Raw genomic sequence first — 19,042 nt, forward strand, 5'->3', positions numbered from 1 at the left:
GGACCTTCTTTTTGTTGGTAGAAACACGGCGAACAAGTTTAAAATTAGGTTCACAAACCAGAAGAGTGCCGGTTCCACGTCGGTGGAAAAGCACTACTAGAGGAATAAAGAGGATATGTTAAAGGAGTAATCTGGTGTGCCCACGAAAAGAAATCAGTATTTTTACATTTACATTCATCATTAACAAGCTTAAAGTATCCTCTGAACAGAGTTTGTACTTATTATCATGCTTTACTAAACCCCAAGTCCATTAAACACCGGATTTCTCCTTTAACCTCCACCTTTAAGACCTTTTTTTAAAAACATTTTCTTTTACAGTTTTTCTTTAATGAGGGATGGGGCTTTTTGCCATGTCTGCAGTACTGCCTGGTTGAGTTAAATAATTATTTTTAGTGATTAAATAGTAGAAATGTTTTTTTTTGAGGACATTTTAAATAATGTAGCCATTTACCTGAATATATGTGAATAAAAATATCAAGCTATTTTAACATGTCCAAGAAAGAAATTTAAACCTTCACAAGTATAAACAGAACAATTCCACACTGTCGTGCAGCTTGCTATAACAGGAAATACAAAGTGAAAATGTTTAATTTAGATTAACTGGAAAATTATGATGTCGTGCAATGATGTCATTGACGCCAAAAAATGTTATCATAAAAAATCTTCAGCAGAATGTTTTGGTGTGGGTTAGGAAGACTGTGAATCACACAAGATTGGGAACTCTTGCAATAGACCGTACCTGTCATTCCGGCCGTGTTCGTTATAATATTGTTCATTGTAAAACTGACTAATACAGAGTATCTATTGTGGATATTTAGTACACTCCACTATTTATCCATATTACACGTTTATCCATATTACACATTAAAAAAATAGTAGTAATGTTCTTCTCAGCTTGTCCTAAAATGCATGTTTAAGGGTATGTGTCCACTTGCCATTTTGCATCAATGCATCCTATTCGTTTCAATGTTTTTACCTATACTACATACTGCACACTCCAAAACTAGTCTGACTAATTAGGACATGATTGGGACACACCACCCCTACCCATCTCCCACCACCCCAACATCACTGTGTGTAACAAATCATCTTTTTGTATCTTCTGACAGCTGTGAGTCACGAGTTATGGCTGATGGACTTCACCAAGGATACTGTTTGCAATAAGTCAGGTAATGATTCTTTAATCATTAGAATGCTTCTGTTTTTGTTACATTTTTCTTGGTTCATGGTGAAGTGAAAAAGTGTTTGAATACTGGTGTGAATTGTGGGAGTTGGAATGAGGCCTGATTGCTAGTGCAAAATGTGTAGAATATTTCAGTTTCTGAAAATATAATTCTCAGCTTGTCCAAAAATGCATGTGTAAGGGTATGTGTCCTCATGCCATTTTGCATCAATGCATCCTATCCATGTTGATGGAGAGAGCTGCCACATGTGCATTGTGCTGTTTTTGTTTTGTTCACTTGTGCGTAATTCGGTTTAAAACAGAACATGCTTGCTATAACAGGTAAATAGATTAAGCTGATAAAATGTAGGAGTCTTATGACACGCCAAAATGCAAGCGTTGTGATAAAAGATCTAAAGCAAGAATGTTTTGGGTTGGGTTCAGTGGACTGTGAGCATCAGGTTGGGATTCCCACTCAAATATTTTGTTCTGTAAATACACAGAAAGCCCATCAGGATCAGCTGTTTCAGATCTGTAATAATAGTGTCTATTATAACCACACTCAAAACTGACTAATGCATATTTGAGTATACTACGCACTCAAAAACTAGTAGTAATGTTCTTCTCAGCTTGTCCTAAAATGCATGTGTAATGGTATGTGTCCATTTGCCATTTTGCATCAATGCATCCTATTCATTTCAATGGAAAGAGCTACTGCATGTGTTGAGTTGAGTCAGTTTTGTTCACTTGTGATTTTTTTGAGTTGTGGTGTTCAGTGTTTGAACTATGCACAAATTCAGAAATTAAGATTTGAGATGGCTCGTACTCATCCATATTTGTCCATATGTGTTTCATTTCCAGTGCTGTTGGGAACCGTGGAGAGTGTCGCCATCAAGCAGAGCGAGCGCTTTGTCTTGCTGCAGGACGTGCTGAATGTCAGCTTCTCCACCAGTGGCATCAATGTCTTTGCTAAAGCTCCGGAAACTGTGCAAATGAACCACTGCAAATTCCCTGCACTCAAGACTGGTAAGACCTACCTGTGGAAGAAAAAAGACGACGGCGAGCAGTGTGAGCCCATGGCCGATGTCAGCAGCCTGACTTCTCCCATCCATACCATCCTAAGCCTGTGCCAGAGTGCCGGCTCACACAACGCTACCTAAAAGCCAAACCGCAGCCAGTTCATCCCAACAGCCTGTTTTCCACTGTAGATCATGAAGGGTGATGATATCTGGGCAAAATTTGGCATAAGGTCACGTCTTCTCAGCACGGTTTGAAAACCTAAGACTGCTCACTTTAGATGAAACAACTTAAAAAGACACTTCCATTGAATTGATTTTTAATTTTCTGCATAATGAAATTACCGTCGTTCAGAGTGGTTTGGAGTGTTCTACCCTGTTATAAGTATATGTTCAGTTGAAACTGTGAAGGAACCTCTTCTTAAGTTGTTTTGGGGAACCTTTAAGACAACGAATTTAAAAGAAAATGTTTCTTGAAGCACCTTAAGAGCTTCCCCCACCAGCTTCAAATGAAAGAAATTGAAGAACCCCTAAAAGATTCTTAATGAACTGAAGACTGTCCACTGTTTTTTATTCCTAGTCCCAGAGAAGCACTGTTCTGCATATTTCAGTGGTTTCCTGATCTTCATAGCCACCATCAACTCAGGAAAAGCTTCTTAATAAGCTAATTAGCTGGATTAGGTGTGTTGGAAGCAGAGTAAACTCTAGAATGTGCAGGGCAGGACATGAGGTTCTCTATAGGTGATTGGCGCCACTGTTTTAGTGGAACTTCTTCGTCTAAAATGTCTATAGACGTGGTGATAGTAACGTGATGGTTAAAGGTTCTTAAGGCCAGCTAATACAGTATAATGTTGTTGCACTTGATTGTTGCCAGTATGTTGTCTGAGACGCTGTTTAAAGCCAGTAAACAGATGGAATTTTGGAAGGGTTCATACAGGTGTTGTAAGGCAAAATAGTGCCCTTTTTTTCTCAAATGTAATGTTACCAATTTGAATTATATTGCACTGCATGTACAAACTCAAAAGACTTGTTATAGCAGTAGGTAAGATGATCTTGAAGTGTTGGAAGCGCTCACACCTGTATAGGTTGTGAGGTGTTATCTTGTGAGTGAGATTCAGTAATGGTGAATTATGGGAGTTAGTTATGGGGTAGTAATGTCTGTAAGTGGGTGCAGATAGATGGGATATTACGTTTCTGAAGTTACAAGGGTATTTAACGTTCCTTGATATAAAGTGTCAGGTGTGCCGTGGGAAGGCTAATATTGCCACCCACAGTGTAGTGGTAGTGTGGTAATTATCGTGACTGGCAGCTTCTGGCTGGAATTGTCCACTGCGAAACAGATGAGCGACAAGCTTCCAGCAGACATGGCAAAATAACAATAGTTCCAAACCACTCTGGGTGACTGTTTACACCTGAATGACTGGATTATGCAGAAATTTAGAATATCTGTAAGTTTGCCATATAAAGCAAAATATGTGTAACAATGGGGCAACAGTTATTCAGATCGTTCCGTAATATTGTATTCATGTAAAACGTAAAATGAATAGCCCTTTCGCAAGTATTAAGCTTCTCACTGGTGGGAAGTGCTTTGGCTGGTCCCTGGATAGCACAGACCTACCAGTGGGGGGATTTAAATACTTGTGATGCTCTCCCAAAACACAGCGACACTTGTGATCTGTGTAAAATGGCATACATTTGTTACAGCAGTGTTACCAGAAGCTTTTAAAAACATTAAAACAACATTTAAACACTTTAAATAAAACTGATCTAAGAACATCCAGAAAACGTGATAGATTTAAAACATCCTAAGATCATTAACTGCAGTATACTGATTATTTACCCTTAACCAGCTTAACCAGCTTAACCAGCTCGACCAATCTAAGCTGGACATGATTTTATTTTTTTCAACAAGACCACCATGGAGCAGTTTCTCAGGCAGGGATTAAGCTTATTTTTAGACTAGACTGCATTTTAAATAGAGATTTTTATCTAAAAGGCAAGTATAGAGTTCGGGTCACATTCAAGACTTCCATATAAGATGCTATAAGAACTCATTCTTTACAGTTAACCAGAACAGGTCGATCCCTCATCCAGTGGTCAATAGTTTTTGTACTCCCTCTACATTATATATCGCCCGGGTCTTCAAATCCGAACACTGAATCCAGTCTCCAGCTGTACACTGTTAAAAGTAAATAATTAGTTCTTCGAGGAACGTTAGGTGTTTAAACTGTGGAGAACCCCAATTTCTGGGGAAACGTTTCTTAAACCTTCCTCAAAGCACCTTAAGGGGTTCCTCCAGAGTTTTCATACCTAAATGTCCTCAAGGAACCTGTTTATTTAATTCCTTGAGGAACTGCTAGGGGTTCTTATGTTTGAACATCTTTGTGTGCTTTGAGGAACTTTTTTTTTTTTTTGAAAAAATTATCCTTTATCAAATCACATGAAGGGGTTCCTTCACAATTTCAAATAAAAGAATTCCTAGCTCCTAAAAAGTACTTTTAACTTTGTAGATTTAGTCCTACTGGAGGTTAAATTGAACAGTTAATGAACAGTTATTTTTGTCTAATCTGTAAACAGTAACTTACCAAGAGTGTGATCTTCAATAAAATAATAATAATAATAATTGTGTACCAAAATAAATATTGTTACATTTAATTTAGCAAAAAATATATAACAAAATATTAAAGTGCACAATATTTTACTGCAGGCATATCAACTGCAGACTGCTTCGCAAAAAAGAATGGACTGCTTTCAAGACAAAATATCATGATTCTTTTGCTACAGACTTTACACAAGTGTGCACCAATGTGGAATGACGTGATTTTGACGGGATAGTAAATCAGTCATACAGTGGAAAATAAGCTATGTTGTGTATTTTTTAATCATTTTTAATATATGCATGCTAGAAATAAAGTCTTTTATAGCTACAGTTTTTATTATAAGCTTTAAAACTACCAGACTGTTCACTAAAAACATATATTCATAATAAAATAATAAAAATAATAAAAAAAAAACTTAATGTGAATGTATTATGCAAGAGATAATTTTAACGTGAGCTACTAGTGCTAGTCGAGATTGCACTCAGAAATTACAGGACTTAAGCAGAAAGCTAAAAGGTGCTATAAAGGTTTACTTTCTAGAGACTTCAATGCTTTAGAAGAAGCACATTCACTTCCCTGAACTAAACGAAAATATGTTCACATTACAAGTTTCATTAATCAGTTCTGATTTTTGGTTCAGATTGGATTTGTCTATTTTGACGACGTAAACACTTATGCGCATCAGCACTACAGAGCACTACGATATAAATTATGTAATTATGGAGACCAATTATTAAATAAAATATTAATGGAAGTGTTGCTGTTACTCAGTATAAATGACACCTGTTCACATATTGAACTTTGGACATTATTGAGTTATTGAGTTATTTTAGAGTTTTGTAAAGAAATTATTCATGTCATATGCTCATAAATTGGACATATCTGATCTGGGGTCACATATGAAAGTCTATTTTCAGGCTGCTAGACTCTCAAATATGATTTTTGGCATTCCTAGATTGTATACAGGTAGCTTTTTAATAGTCTGGACTGGCAGACACCACATTTGGAAGTGGTTTGAAATGTATTTACAATCTGATTTGAGTTACCACATACTTATAATGTGAATAAGGCCAGAGCTTTTATGTGTGAAGGCCCATAATGCTGATTTAATAGTTGTTGGAAATATGTGAATTTCCTACAAATATTAAATCCGATTTGCTCAATCCTGGTGATGGAGATCGACCAGTCTGGAGCCTCAGAAAGATTTACGCAGGGCAACTGGGGGTTTGGTGTGAAATGTTTCATTGTACAGAAATGCACTTACCTCTACTGTTCTCAGGTGGTGATCAGAAGCCAGGAGTTATGATGTCTACAATACAAACGTTCATCTTATGTGGCCACGCCCACTTTCAAAAAGTTAGTTTATTTCGCCTTTGTGTTGGAATTTCTAGTCATGTTATGATCATCAGATCCTGTCAGGTTTATGGTTTTATCATATTTAAAGTGAATGTAGTCTAAAGCAGCTACTGCTGTGGACACTGATCATGAAGTATATAACAACAATGTACAGTATGTATAACAAACACAACAAACAAATGTGAGTGTTTGAGACTTTTTTGTTATTTTGTGGAGGTAAACCAGATCACCAGAAACTCCAAATCCAGAGAAATGGTTCAACTCAGTTTCGCTCCAGCGAAATTGACGTGATTGGTGCTAGTGAGGCTCCTGTAGCAGATGTTAGCCTACAAGCTAATCTACGAGCCCCATCAATGCTTCACTGAAGCTTCAGAATCAAGCAATTTCTCTGGGTTAAGAGGTTCTGTGTGGGTTTTCCCTCCACAGAATGGTAAGATCAGACACGTGGACGTTTGGCTAGATGTTTTAAATTTAGTTCCTTCAACCACAGACGCAGCTCCCCTTCTTTGGAAGGTGAAGGATATAAATCCTTGGAGCTTCTCAACACTCCCTTGTATTGGTAACTCGACTGTCCGAGCTTAATTTATTACTTTGTCCAGTTATTGGGACTCCCTTTACACATATTTTTTATATATATATTATCACTGTAGTTATAACCTATACTATTTATAATTTTGGATTTAAGCCAAAATGCTCTCTCAAAATGATCTCAGGGATCAGATGAATGTATTCATAACCATTTATTATAATTATTGTTTTGTGATGACTCTTTTATGGGCATTAAAATCTTTAGTGATCTCCTTCCAATCACCACCTCTGTGAACTTTACTAAACAAGTTTCTTACCGTGGAGCATTTCACACCAATCCATATTGAATCACCTTTATTTTACCACTTTTTTTCAGTTGGGAAAAAAAATATTTGATACACTGGCGATTTTGCAAATTTTCCTACCTACAAAGAAAGGAGAGATCTTTATTTTTATCGTAGGTACACTTCAACTGTGAGAGTCAGAATCTAAAAACAAAATCCAGAAAATTACATTTTAACTGATTAATTAGCATTTTATTGTGTGAAATATGTATTAGATTAAATAGAAAATATGAACTTAATATTTTGTAATGAAATCTCCATTTGCAGTTTTTCTACATTACAGAGTTGTATATATGTTTCCTATGGTTCTCGACTAAGTTTGCACACACTGCAGCAGGCAGTTTGACACATTCCCCCATACAGTGCTTCTGCAGATCTTTCAGGTTTCGGGCTGTCGCTGGGCAACTTTGAGTTTCAGCTCCTCCTTTTAGCACATCCAAAGACTTTTTATTGGGTTCAGGTCTAAAGACTGAATCTTGAAATGCATCTTATGGAGCCACTTTTTTAGTTGCACTGGCTGTGTGTTTGGGGTCATTGTCATGCTGGAAGACCCAGCCACAACCTATCTTTAATGCTCTTAATGATTAAAAAAAGGAGGTTGCTGACCAAAATCTTGCGATACATGACCCCATCAATCCTCCCTTCAATATGGTGTAGTTGCACACCATACAACACAGCAGGCAGATGAAGTTAATACCAAGAAGCTTTTTTTTTTCTTTTTTGGTCTCATCTGATCACATGACCTACTCCCATGCCTCCTCAGGATCATCCAGATGGTCATTGGCGAACTTTAACCGGGCCGAGACATTGTGAGCCCTACAAAATTTTAATGACGACATAGTGTGTTACAAATAGTAATCTTTGAGACCGTGATCCCAGCTCTCTTCAGGTCATTAACCAGGTCCTCCCACATATTTCTGGGCTGATTCTTGACCATTCTCAGAATTATTCTTACCCCATGAGGAGAGATCTTGAGCAAGATTGACAGTCAGCTTGTATTTCTTCCATTTTCTAATAATTGCGACAATATTTGTTTTATATTTGGCTTCTCACCAAGCTGCTTGCCTATTGACCTCTATGTAGCCCATCCCAGCCTTGTGCAGATCTACAGTTTTGTCCCTGTGTGTTCTTGGGCATCTCTTTGGTCTTGGCTATGGTAGAGATGTGTATTTTATTTAGGTAAGGAGTTCAAATAGATGGAATTAATACAGGTTATAAGTGCAAAATAGAATAAAAAGCTTCTTAAAGAAAAAACTAACAAGTCTATAAGAGCCAGAACTTGCTGGTTGGTGATCAAATTCGTATTTCATTATTTCATGCAGTAAAATTCAAATTATTATTTTTTTAAATCATACGAAGTGATTTTCTTGATTTTTAGATTGTGTCTCTCACAGTTGAAGTGTACCTACAATAAAAAAATTACAGATCTTTTCATTCTTTGTAGGTGGGAAAACTTGCGAAATCCACAGTGTTTCATATAATTACATTCCCCACTGTATATACCTTGTTCCTTCAAGTGCACTTTTTACAGTAGTTCCAATATGTCGCTTCCCTATTACCATCCACTGAATGCTTGCAGGAAGGTGAATGTGCTTCTTCTATCGCATTGTGATCAAAAGAATTCTTTCTGTCACCTTAATTTTTTTTTTTGTTTTTATTATTATAACCATCATGAATAGTACTGTACACGTTCTGCTTGTGTTGTAGTTTTCTGAGGCTGGTGCATATTACAGTGGTTTACAGTAGCTCTAAAACAATTAAATAAAATAAAAAAATATATAATACAACACTGTAATTTATCTCTGTTTGACTTTTTTATCTTTTTTAAATTTTTATAAGATGCTGTTAATGCTGAATGTTTTCAAGCACCTTAAATCCTCTGATTACTCAGAGTAGGAGCCAGTATACGTCAAGCCAGTATATCATCAAGTCCACTGTTGAACTATCAGGAATTTTGATGGCTTGATATGCAGCTCCCCACTGTAACTGGCTGTATCATACTGGTTCTGTGAGAAGGTATATGACCTGGAATTAAAATTCTGTGAAATCTAGAAATGAGGCTAGCTTTTAGCTTCAATAGAATGTAAAAAAACCCTTTGAATTCAGGTCTTTTTTATTTTAGTTTTGAATAAGACTATCATCATACGACATTTATTATAACACTATCAAGCTATTTGGGAAGTGGTAGTTTTTTTATGCTATGCTAAATGTATCGAACTACTTTCTAGATGGATCTAAGGAGTTTTTTTGAGGTATGTGATGTTTTATATGCTAAACTAAAGCTTAGAACTTGATGAGACCAGTGTTTCTGATGTCAAGCTCAACTGACTGCACTGTGCTTTCAATGTTCTCAATTGAAATGTAATTCCTTTTTGTTGTTTTTTTTATTTTTCAATTTATATACATTTATATCAACATAGTATTCAAATAAAGTATTTAAATATAATCAACATGAAAGACTTGTGCATTTTTTTTTTTCAAAATAAACTGACACGACAAAAATCATGTAATGCAAATTCATCATGAAGTGTTACCTCAGGGAACAACTTTTGAACAGAAAAACACACACATATATACAGTCATATGAAAAAGTTTGGGCACCCCTGTTAATCTTAATCATTTTTAGTTCTAAATATTCGGGTGTTTGCAACAGCCATTTCAGTTTGATATATCTAATAACTGATGGACACAGTAATATTTCAGGATTGAAATGAGGTTTATTGTACTAACGGAAAATGTGCAATATGCATTAAACCAAAATTTGACCGGTGCAAAAGTATGGGCACCCTTATCATTTTATTGATTTGAATACTCCTAACTACTTTTTACTGACTTACTGAAGCACAAAATTGGTTTTGGTAACCTCATTGAGCTTTGAACTTCATAGCCAGGTGTATCCAATCATGAGAAAAGGTATTTAATTTGAATCTCCTCTGAAGAGTGGCATCATGGGCTCATCAAAAAAACTCTCAAATGATCTAAAACAAAGATTGATCAACATAGTTGTTCCAGGGAAGGATACAAAAAGTTGTCTCAGAGATTTAACCTGTCAGTTTCCACTGTGAGGAACATAGTAAGGAAATGGAAGACCACAGGGACAGTTCTTGTTAAGCCCAGAAGTGGCAGGCCAAGAAAAATATCAGAAAGGCAGAGAAGAAGAAAGGTGAGAACAGTCAAGGACAATCCACAGACCACCTCCAAAGAGCTGCAGCATCATCTTGCTGCAGATGGTGATACTGTGCATCGGTCAACAATACAGCACACTTTGCACAAGGAGAAGCTGTATGGGAGAGTGATGCGAAAGAAGCCATTTCAAACAAACAGACAGAGTCGCCTGAGGTGTGCTTTTGCAGAAATGGCTTCTTTTAAAAAAAAGATTAATAGGGGTGCCCAAACCTTTTCATAAGACTGTATATAAGTTGTGGGATGTTATCTTGTGAGTGAGGTTGATTTAATGCTGATGTTGAAGTGAGGGTGAAGATGAACAGGACAGGACAGAACACTCCTTGATCCACAGTGTCATGTATGTACCCGGAATACATCATAGAATGCTAATATTACCAACCACAGTGAACAGTGAATGCAGTGGTAATGTGGTAATGATGGTAACTGGTGGCTTCTGGCCGGAACTGAATAACAGAAATCCAGAAATCACATTCATATTTAGTGGAAGAAACCCAACATACACATCTCCCATAGATTAGTGCAGCATTCTTCTAGTTCACATGAGACATGGCAAAAGTCATGGGACACAATACTCATTCCTGCCCCAGGACATTTGGCGTGTCAGTATATATAGTCCAGGGACACACTAAGGTGGTGTATTGTGGTTTATATCTGTAATCATGTAAGATGTGAGTTGGATGATCACAAGCCATCAAACAAAGATGAATAGCTTCAGGAGTTTTTATGTGCCAGGAGTGGAATAAGGTCACCCAAAAGCATTGTGAAAGACTAGCGGAGAGCATGCCAAGATGCATGAAAGCTATGATTAAAAATCAGGGTAATTCCACCAAATATTGCTTTCTGAACTATTAAAACATTAGCATTGTTGTTTCTAAAAAACAAGTTTCTAAACTTGTTTTTTTGCATTATTTAAGGTTTAAAATAATTGTACCTTCTTTATTGTTTTGACCATTACTCATTTTATGCAAATAAATGCTCTTAATGACAGTATTTGTATTTGTAACTTCAAATCAGAGAAACGGATCATTTTAAAGTGGTTTTCCAGAGCAGTATAAGGCTTGGCTGGGACATTTTGCTCGAATTTTTTGAGCCTCTACTACAGATCATCTTCATACTAGACCACATACATCTGCTATGTTCTTGCTGGAGTGTGACCTGACATGATGTGTGATGGATCGCAGTACAAACCAATGGAGTGTCAGAGTTATATGTGTTTAAACATCTCATCCAACCACAATTATTCACATTATCTGGATGGAGAGACTTATCTGAACAGGGTATTTGTTTTGAATGATAAGAAGCTGTAATAAAAAAAAGCTGAAATTAAATATTTTTAAAATGTAAGGAATAGAAAGTTCAAATAATTGTGTGAAATAAAAGGAGTAAAAATAAAAATCAATTGAAAAATAATTACTCCAGTAACATATAGATACATATCTACTTAAATAAAGTAACAAAGTATTTGATACCTTTGTGATTTAGTATAGAATTGAAGGGTGTGACTGGAGATAACAACACCCTCACACTCTTGAGGCCCTATTTAAGCGATCTGTAGCAATGGTATATATAACTAGGAGACAATGAGTGGTATGAAATTTTTTGGGTACCCCTGATCATTTTATATTTATAATTTTCCATTATAAATTATTAGTTGTTTGAATCACCAATTTCAGATAAATATATCAGTGACAAAGTTGAAGTTGCGGGGCTGGATACTTACAATAAGAAAACGACCTGCTCATAAACTCTGTGAATATCTCATGATCAAAGCGTTCACTGACAGGGATCATTAAAATGTTTATTGGGAGATACGCTGCCCTATAAAGAATTAGAACAGTAAGGCAGATCCCTTTATAATTTAACATTTGGTTTTGATGTTAACATGGCTGAACCTGAATACATGATATAAAGTGAGCTGTTCATGCTCAGAAACCGTAAAACCTGACTGAATTGGAGATGATTTATAAAGAAGAATGGCACAAAATACCTTCAACCATAAGCCAGACTCTCATTGGTATCTATGAGAAGTATTTAGAGGCTGTTATTTCTGCAAAAGGAAGATCTACTAAATATTGATGTTTCTGTTGGGGTGCCCAAATTTATGTACCTGCCTAAATTTGTTTACCTAAATTTATTACACACTTTCTGTAAATCCTATAAACCAGGGTCTGAGTCTGGACCCAGACGTTGTCCAATGTGGACCCAAACCGATAAACTACAGAGAAGGGAAGGAGGAGGATTTTATTCTGTGTTCATTTAAAGCGGTGTAACCTGTCTTGTTCACACTGAAGTGGCGCGACGACGCTCCAAATCGCTTTCTCTGCATTTTTCTCACCGCTTTGGGGTGTGTCGCCTGAAAGAGCAAGCAGTTTATCTGCCACCAGCAAGAATGCCCAGAGTTGTAGTTCAGTGCTGTGTTCAAATGGGACGCTGTTCTTTTTGTGTAGCTCAGGACCAGCTGGTCCTCCATCTCTGTTATCTTACAAAGCAGTTTCTTAAAGCACAAAAAGTCTATAATCAGCTTCTCCTCCGTTTTCTCACTCATTAGTTCAGCCTGTGGCGTGTGTGGTGCTGAGGCCCTGTCCGCGTGGCCCTGATTGGCTACCGCTCAGCGAAACTCGCTTCTCATTTGCATAAAGTTGAAAATATCTAAACTTTTTGCTGCCTGCTTTGTTTCGCATCGCGTCGCTGCAGTGTGCGTTTTGCAGTGAAGTAAACGCACAGTCCAATCCCCAAATGCTCCCCTCTACCAATCAGATCTGTGCAGACCAGGATGGGGCCGGGAAAAAAACACCTTTATAAAGGGATAGGGAGCCCGAGAACTGGCGAAAAAATGAGAACGGTCGGAAACTAAAGACACGCCAAGCGTGCGCGCGAGAGAGAGAGAGAGAGAGAGAGAGAGAGAGAGAGAGAGAGAGAGAGACCATACAGAATTCTAATTAAATACCCCTGCTATAAATGATAAATGTACATGTCTTTTGCATTAAAGTATAGTGAAGTAGAAATGGGTTTTCATTCATTCATGAATTTTTGCTTTAATGTGTTTTTTTCTCATCTTTGCATCTTGTAACAAACATCTGATTGAATAATTCAAGTTACATTTGTCACAAAATGAAAAAAAACTAAACTGAAATTCTGAGTTGCAGAAGGCAAAAATGAAAAACTAGAAAATTGGAAAATGTTGAAAAAAATCAAATAATCAAGTTTTACACCCAATGCCTTGTTTTTGAATGTAGCCTTTTAACTGATGAATGTTTTACTGACAAACATGCCTTCTGCTCATTCATTATCTCTTCATCACACGTCTGACTGTACTTAAACGAACCATTCCCAGCCATTACCCAACATCTCAGTGCACCTGATGCCCCCAAACCACTCATGTTCCAAAACACTATCAAAACAAGCCTTTTCCGCGTGGGTGAGACTTATGGTTGCGCTGGCTTTCATCCAAAAAGAAGGATCAACAATTCTTTATTATGGTGTCTAGTAAAAAAGGCATGACATCAGCATTAACTCATAACTCATAAACCTTTCATCGTATAATTTATCATGTTTATAAAAGTGTAGGGTAGGGTAGGGTGTACTACTGTCCAATCATGGCTTGTGAGGATGATGCTTGCGCCATCTCCCCAATAAAAACATTAGTGCACCTGCCAGGAAAACCACCACCCTCAGAGACCCAATTTCCTGAAATTAACTTTTACACTTCATTTACATTTATTTATTCATGTCACATTGGAAGGATGAGAGGATGTGCATAATTGCAGTTAATACGAATTGAATAAGATGAAACAAGATTAACAAAGGCAAAATAGGAAACAAACCTCCCACATACACAGCATAGTAGCACACAAAATACTCCAATATGAACACTGAAACAGTGGGGCTTAAATACACGAGGAGGGTGAGGAACACCAGGGCCAGGAAATGAGGGGGCAGAGTTACAAACAAGACACTAATGGCCAGGGTGGAGCTAAGGCAGAAACAGGACCATGTGCTTACAGAGCACATGGTGTAGGAAAACAAAAAAACAAGGAAAAAGCAACAAACAGAGAAGCAGGACAGGGACTGAAAAATACAAGACATACAGGGCTAAAGGTATGCTATATATTCACATGATGACAATCTTTAAATAAAATAAAAATAAAAAAAAATGTGACAAGCAAAAGCATTTACTTTACCCCCTTTACTCTGAAACCCCTAAGTTGCTGTTGTCAGATGAGACCAAAGTTAAATATGTTGACTTAATGCAAAGTGTTATGTGTGAAAGAAAAGTAACACTGCTCATCACCCCAAACACACCATCCCCACTTTGAAACATGGTGGTGGCTGCATCATGCTGTGGCGATGCTTTTCTTTAGCAGGGACAGGGAAGATAGATGGAGCTAAATACAGGGCAATGCTGGAAGAAAACTTGTTGAAGTGCTGCAAAAGACTCAAGACTAGAAAGGAGATTCACCTTCCAGCAAGACAATGACCCTAAACATACAACCAGAGCTACAGTGCAATGGTTTAGATAAAGGAATATTCATGTGTTACAATAGCCCAGTCAAAGTCTTGACCTAAATCTCATTGAGCTTCTGTGGGGAGACATGAAAATTGCTTTTCACAGATACTCTTTATCAAACCTGGCTGAGCTTGAGCTGTTTTGTAAAGACGAATGGGCAGAAACTAGGTAGTCTCTAGATGTGCAAAGCTGGTAGAGGCAAACCTTAAAAGATTTACAGCTGTAATTGCAGCGAATAGCTCTCCTCTGCTAAGTATCAATAAAGTATACTTTTGAATACTTTTGCACGTCAAACTTTTAGATTCGTATTTGATTAAAATTTTGAAAACCATGTATAGTTTTCATTCCACTGCATAATTATGTGCTACTTTGTGTTGGTTTATTGCCTAAAATCTCTACAAAATACATTTATGTTTGTGGTTGTAAGGTGACAAAGTGTGAAAATGTTTAGGGGAATGAATAATTTTGCGAGCCACCGTCTAGAGGAATGTTTCTCTACCTTCACTTTACTTTTATATATTTTATAGTTTTCATTGATGTTTGGGGTTCTGGGGTTTTATTTCTTAGCATAAAGAAGATGAAGAATTTGAAGATCTTTTTTAAGTAATACATTTCAAGTATTGATGTAGCTAAAAAAAATCAAGCTGTTTATACATGTCTATGATTTCTCAAACCACAATGTCATCATGGGATAACCACAAAAAGATAAATAAAAGTTCTCTTTGACATCAGTGACATCACAACCTTCACGCTGTTTTGTTTTTAATGGACTAAAGACAAGATATTTGCTGCATGTTCAGCAAATAAAATATTAATTGCATTGAATATTTATCATATGCTGTAGTCTCTATATACTTGAAGATGTAAATATGGTGCTGATTACCCTTTCATGTTTACATTTTACAGTAATTTTAGAAAATATTTTAGAAATATTAATTGTATCTTTGAAACTGAACAAGGTCATAATGAACAATTCAACATGTCTGCCTCTCTAGCTCAACCAGGTTTCCATCAAATGCCAGTTCATGTCACTAAAATTGTCCACCCTGTCATTGTTGCATGCATGATAGGAAACAAAACGTGAAAATAAAATGAGATTAAACTGGAAAATATGATTTCTGTGTAGTTTTTCATGTCTTTAATATATAAATAAAACAGGGATGTCAAGTAGTGAAATACAAATTCTTACTTAAATAGAAATGTTGGTTATCTATACTTTACTAATTCGTTTTCAGATGTCTACTTCTTACATTTTCACACAATTATCTGAACTTTCTACTCCTTACATTTTAAAAATAGCCTTGTTACTCCTATTTTATTTCAGCTTGTTTTCATACCCACTTCTCATCTTCAAAAAACCCTATCCAGATAAATCTCTCCATCAGAGTGAATCTGATAAACATCATGCCTGTGATGATCCATGACCAAGTTACAGCCGTAATGTTATTCGCAATAACACGCAACCTCCAGTGTTCCATTGGGTGTTCAATTTTTTTTTTTTTTACAAAATAAATAAAGAAAATAAAAGACCCTCAAATGAATGTGCTTTAATACGGTCTGTGCCTTCCGCCAAAAAGTAGATCCACAAGAAGTGAACTGTAACAGAACTGTAACTTGAAAACGGCGTATGGTTTATACAGACTAACACCACCGATGTTAGCTTGAAATCAAAATTGGGGATTAAGGGGGTTAGTAAACATTAGACCATAAAATTACACTGAAACTCTCCTCTCCTGCTCCGAGGAGTTGTCTTAATGCGAGCATTTTGCTCCTATATGTATATAATCTGCAGTTTTGTTCGCAAATTCGCAAATCTTGTTGTGTAAAACGTTTGTCACAAAATCTTCTTCCCTTTTTTACATACATTTTACAGCACATAGATAAAATGAGTGACTGGACAGGAGCATCTCAGGTGGACAATCTGATATTTAGAACCGCCAGTGTTGAAAAAAAATCAAGTGATCAATCTGATCTTATAAGAAGACCACACTGCTACCAATCTGCCTTTTGCTCTGAGAACTTTTCACTGCTGTCTGTAATAACTACATAACACAGTACTGTACCTATATTTTCAGTACTTTAGCAGTACATTTTAGAAAAACTACTTCCAATACTTAAGTACAAAATGTTTAAAAAATACTTTAATACTGCCACTTAAGTGTGGAGCTTAAACTATAGTCTTTTGATTGACAGAACACTTGTATCTTTACTCAAGTCTGGTTCTCTAGTACTTCATACAAGTCTGCCCACAATGCATTGTAAAATTTAATGTATAGACAACTAGTGTACACTAGAGTTTCCAATATATACCGTAATACAATGAGGTATGAACAAAGATTGTTTGTTTGCTGTCTTTTGGTCCTAATTCACTATACAGCAAATGATATCACCTGAGCGCATCATCTGGACAGAGCATCCTCACCTGCAGTCCCACTACAGCAAGTTCTTCTGAATTCAAAGATTTTAAAAAGTGGTTCTCCTGCTTTTGTTGAAGTAACTGTCTCTCTACTGTCCAGAAAAAGCTTAATGTGATATTCTACAGCATTGCTAATTTGAGGATTTGAATGCATTTAGTTGTCAATTTCCCAACTCATGCCCACAGTACTGGATTGAGCTCCATCATTTCAGAGAACACAGTTTTCTAGCCCTCTATTCTTTCCTTATTTCTAAACGCAATACTTTACTACAGGGACTAGACAAGCTGAGTGTGTGTGTGTGTGTGTGCATGTACACAACTGCATCAGCAATGGGTGCAACTTAAAATAGTTTCATGTTTTCATTACAGTATATAGAAGAACTGTTTCAGAATATACAGGTCCTTAACCAGGACATTTATCATTTGTGTTTTCTCATAACATTACATACGACCATTTATTATATACTGAACATTAAAACTCTTCATTAATAGAAGTGTGAGTGGATTGACCACCCTGCACTTCTCTTACACTCCACAAGGGGGTGCACCTTACAGTCAGGGATTCACCACTCTCACCAGTTCCACTGGTGCACTGGTTTTCAGCCCTGGTCCTGGAGAATCCCTTGCCTTGGGTATTATTGCGTTTTCCTTGTGATAAATTGTTGAATTTTGAAAATGATTGATAATAACTTAAATATTTGAAACATCTGTAGATCCAAACCATTCTACTGTTGCGCCAAATTCAAATCAGGTATTATCCTGTTGCTAATCACTAATAATGATTCTCAAATCATCTTGATTATGGACTTCAGATAGTTATGGAAAGTTGCAGAATGCAATCAAATCATCACAGTAATGCTCCAAAGTAGCAAAAAGTCTTCACTGGACAGTAGAGACAGTTACTCCACAGAAAAGGAGGATGCATTGCCTCTCTGTATGTGTACATGTGGATGTGTAACAAATAAGTTTTTCAGTTCTATCTGATCTATTTCAAAGTACAAACAATAAAAAAAATGCCCAGCAAATTTATTTGCCAAGCTGACTGCAGATGCAAAAAGTTCCGGATCAAATTCAGAGCAAAAAAAAAAAAAAAAGATCGGAGACTTTGTATAGAACACTTAAATTAATTGATTCAGAACCTGAGGGCAGCAAAACCTCACGTTATATCTTATAAGTTATATGGAATTCCTAAATACTGCAATATTTCTGTGTTGTGTTCAAAACACTGATGTTCAAGCAGCAAACGTCTCCTCATCTTTTAATTAATGTGACTCCTCTAACTAACTGAGGGTATTGTATTACTATTTCTGTTGGTTTATTGTCACTGGTCATTGGTTATAATCTATTTTATACCACAGTTAGTTCTGACCCTGCAATGTGACCACCTAGCAAAGACCTAGCTTCCCCCACAGATACCATAGCAGCATCTTAGCAACCGCCTAGCAACAATTTAGCAACCACATAGTAGCAGCATGGCAAACACCACAGATAGCATAGCAACACCTCAGCAACCACCTAACAAAGACTTAGCCACCACCACAGATACCATAGCAACACCTTAGCAACTGCCTAGCAACCACCTGGCTACCACATAGCTGCAGCATAGCAACCACCACAGATAGCATAGCAAAACCTCATCAACTCCCTAGCAACAAATTAGCAACTGGCAGTGGAAGGCATTTTAGCTGTGCAGCCAATCTATTCAATTTTTTTCTGAAATTCTAATTTGTGAAAAAATAAAAAGTAGACTATTAAATGTAAAAAATAAATGCGTTTTTATCTTACCATGTGAGAAAATGTGAAAAAATAAATAAATAAATAAATAATGACGTTCACACCTTATTTTCTATTTTCAAGTCAGAAAATTTATACTGATAACTGATAAACGTTACACTGACCCTTGTAGACCAGTTGAAACAACTAAATT

At 36.6% G+C, this 19,042-nt stretch overlaps 1 protein-coding gene across 3 annotated transcripts in view; it reads left to right on the forward strand.

Moving 5' to 3' along the window:
• The window catches only part of si:ch211-195m9.3 (galaxin), a 46,516-nt gene extending 37,060 nt beyond the window's left edge, over positions 1 to 9,456 (forward strand). For all 3 annotated transcript variants that reach the window (XM_049483479.1, XM_049483480.1, XM_049483478.1), the window contains exons 12-13: positions 1,110 to 1,169; positions 2,024 to 9,456. In XM_049483479.1, coding sequence (XP_049339436.1) covers positions 1,110 to 1,169; positions 2,024 to 2,322 — 359 coding nt within the window. In that variant the 3' untranslated portion in view covers positions 2,323 to 9,456. The remainder of the gene's footprint in view (positions 1 to 1,109; positions 1,170 to 2,023) is intronic.
• The last annotated feature ends 9,586 nt before the right edge of the window (positions 9,457 to 19,042 follow it).

Source organism: Astyanax mexicanus, chromosome 9, assembly GCF_023375975.1.
Source record: "Astyanax mexicanus isolate ESR-SI-001 chromosome 9, AstMex3_surface, whole genome shotgun sequence".
NCBI lineage: Eukaryota > Metazoa > Chordata > Actinopteri > Characiformes > Acestrorhamphidae > Astyanax > Astyanax mexicanus.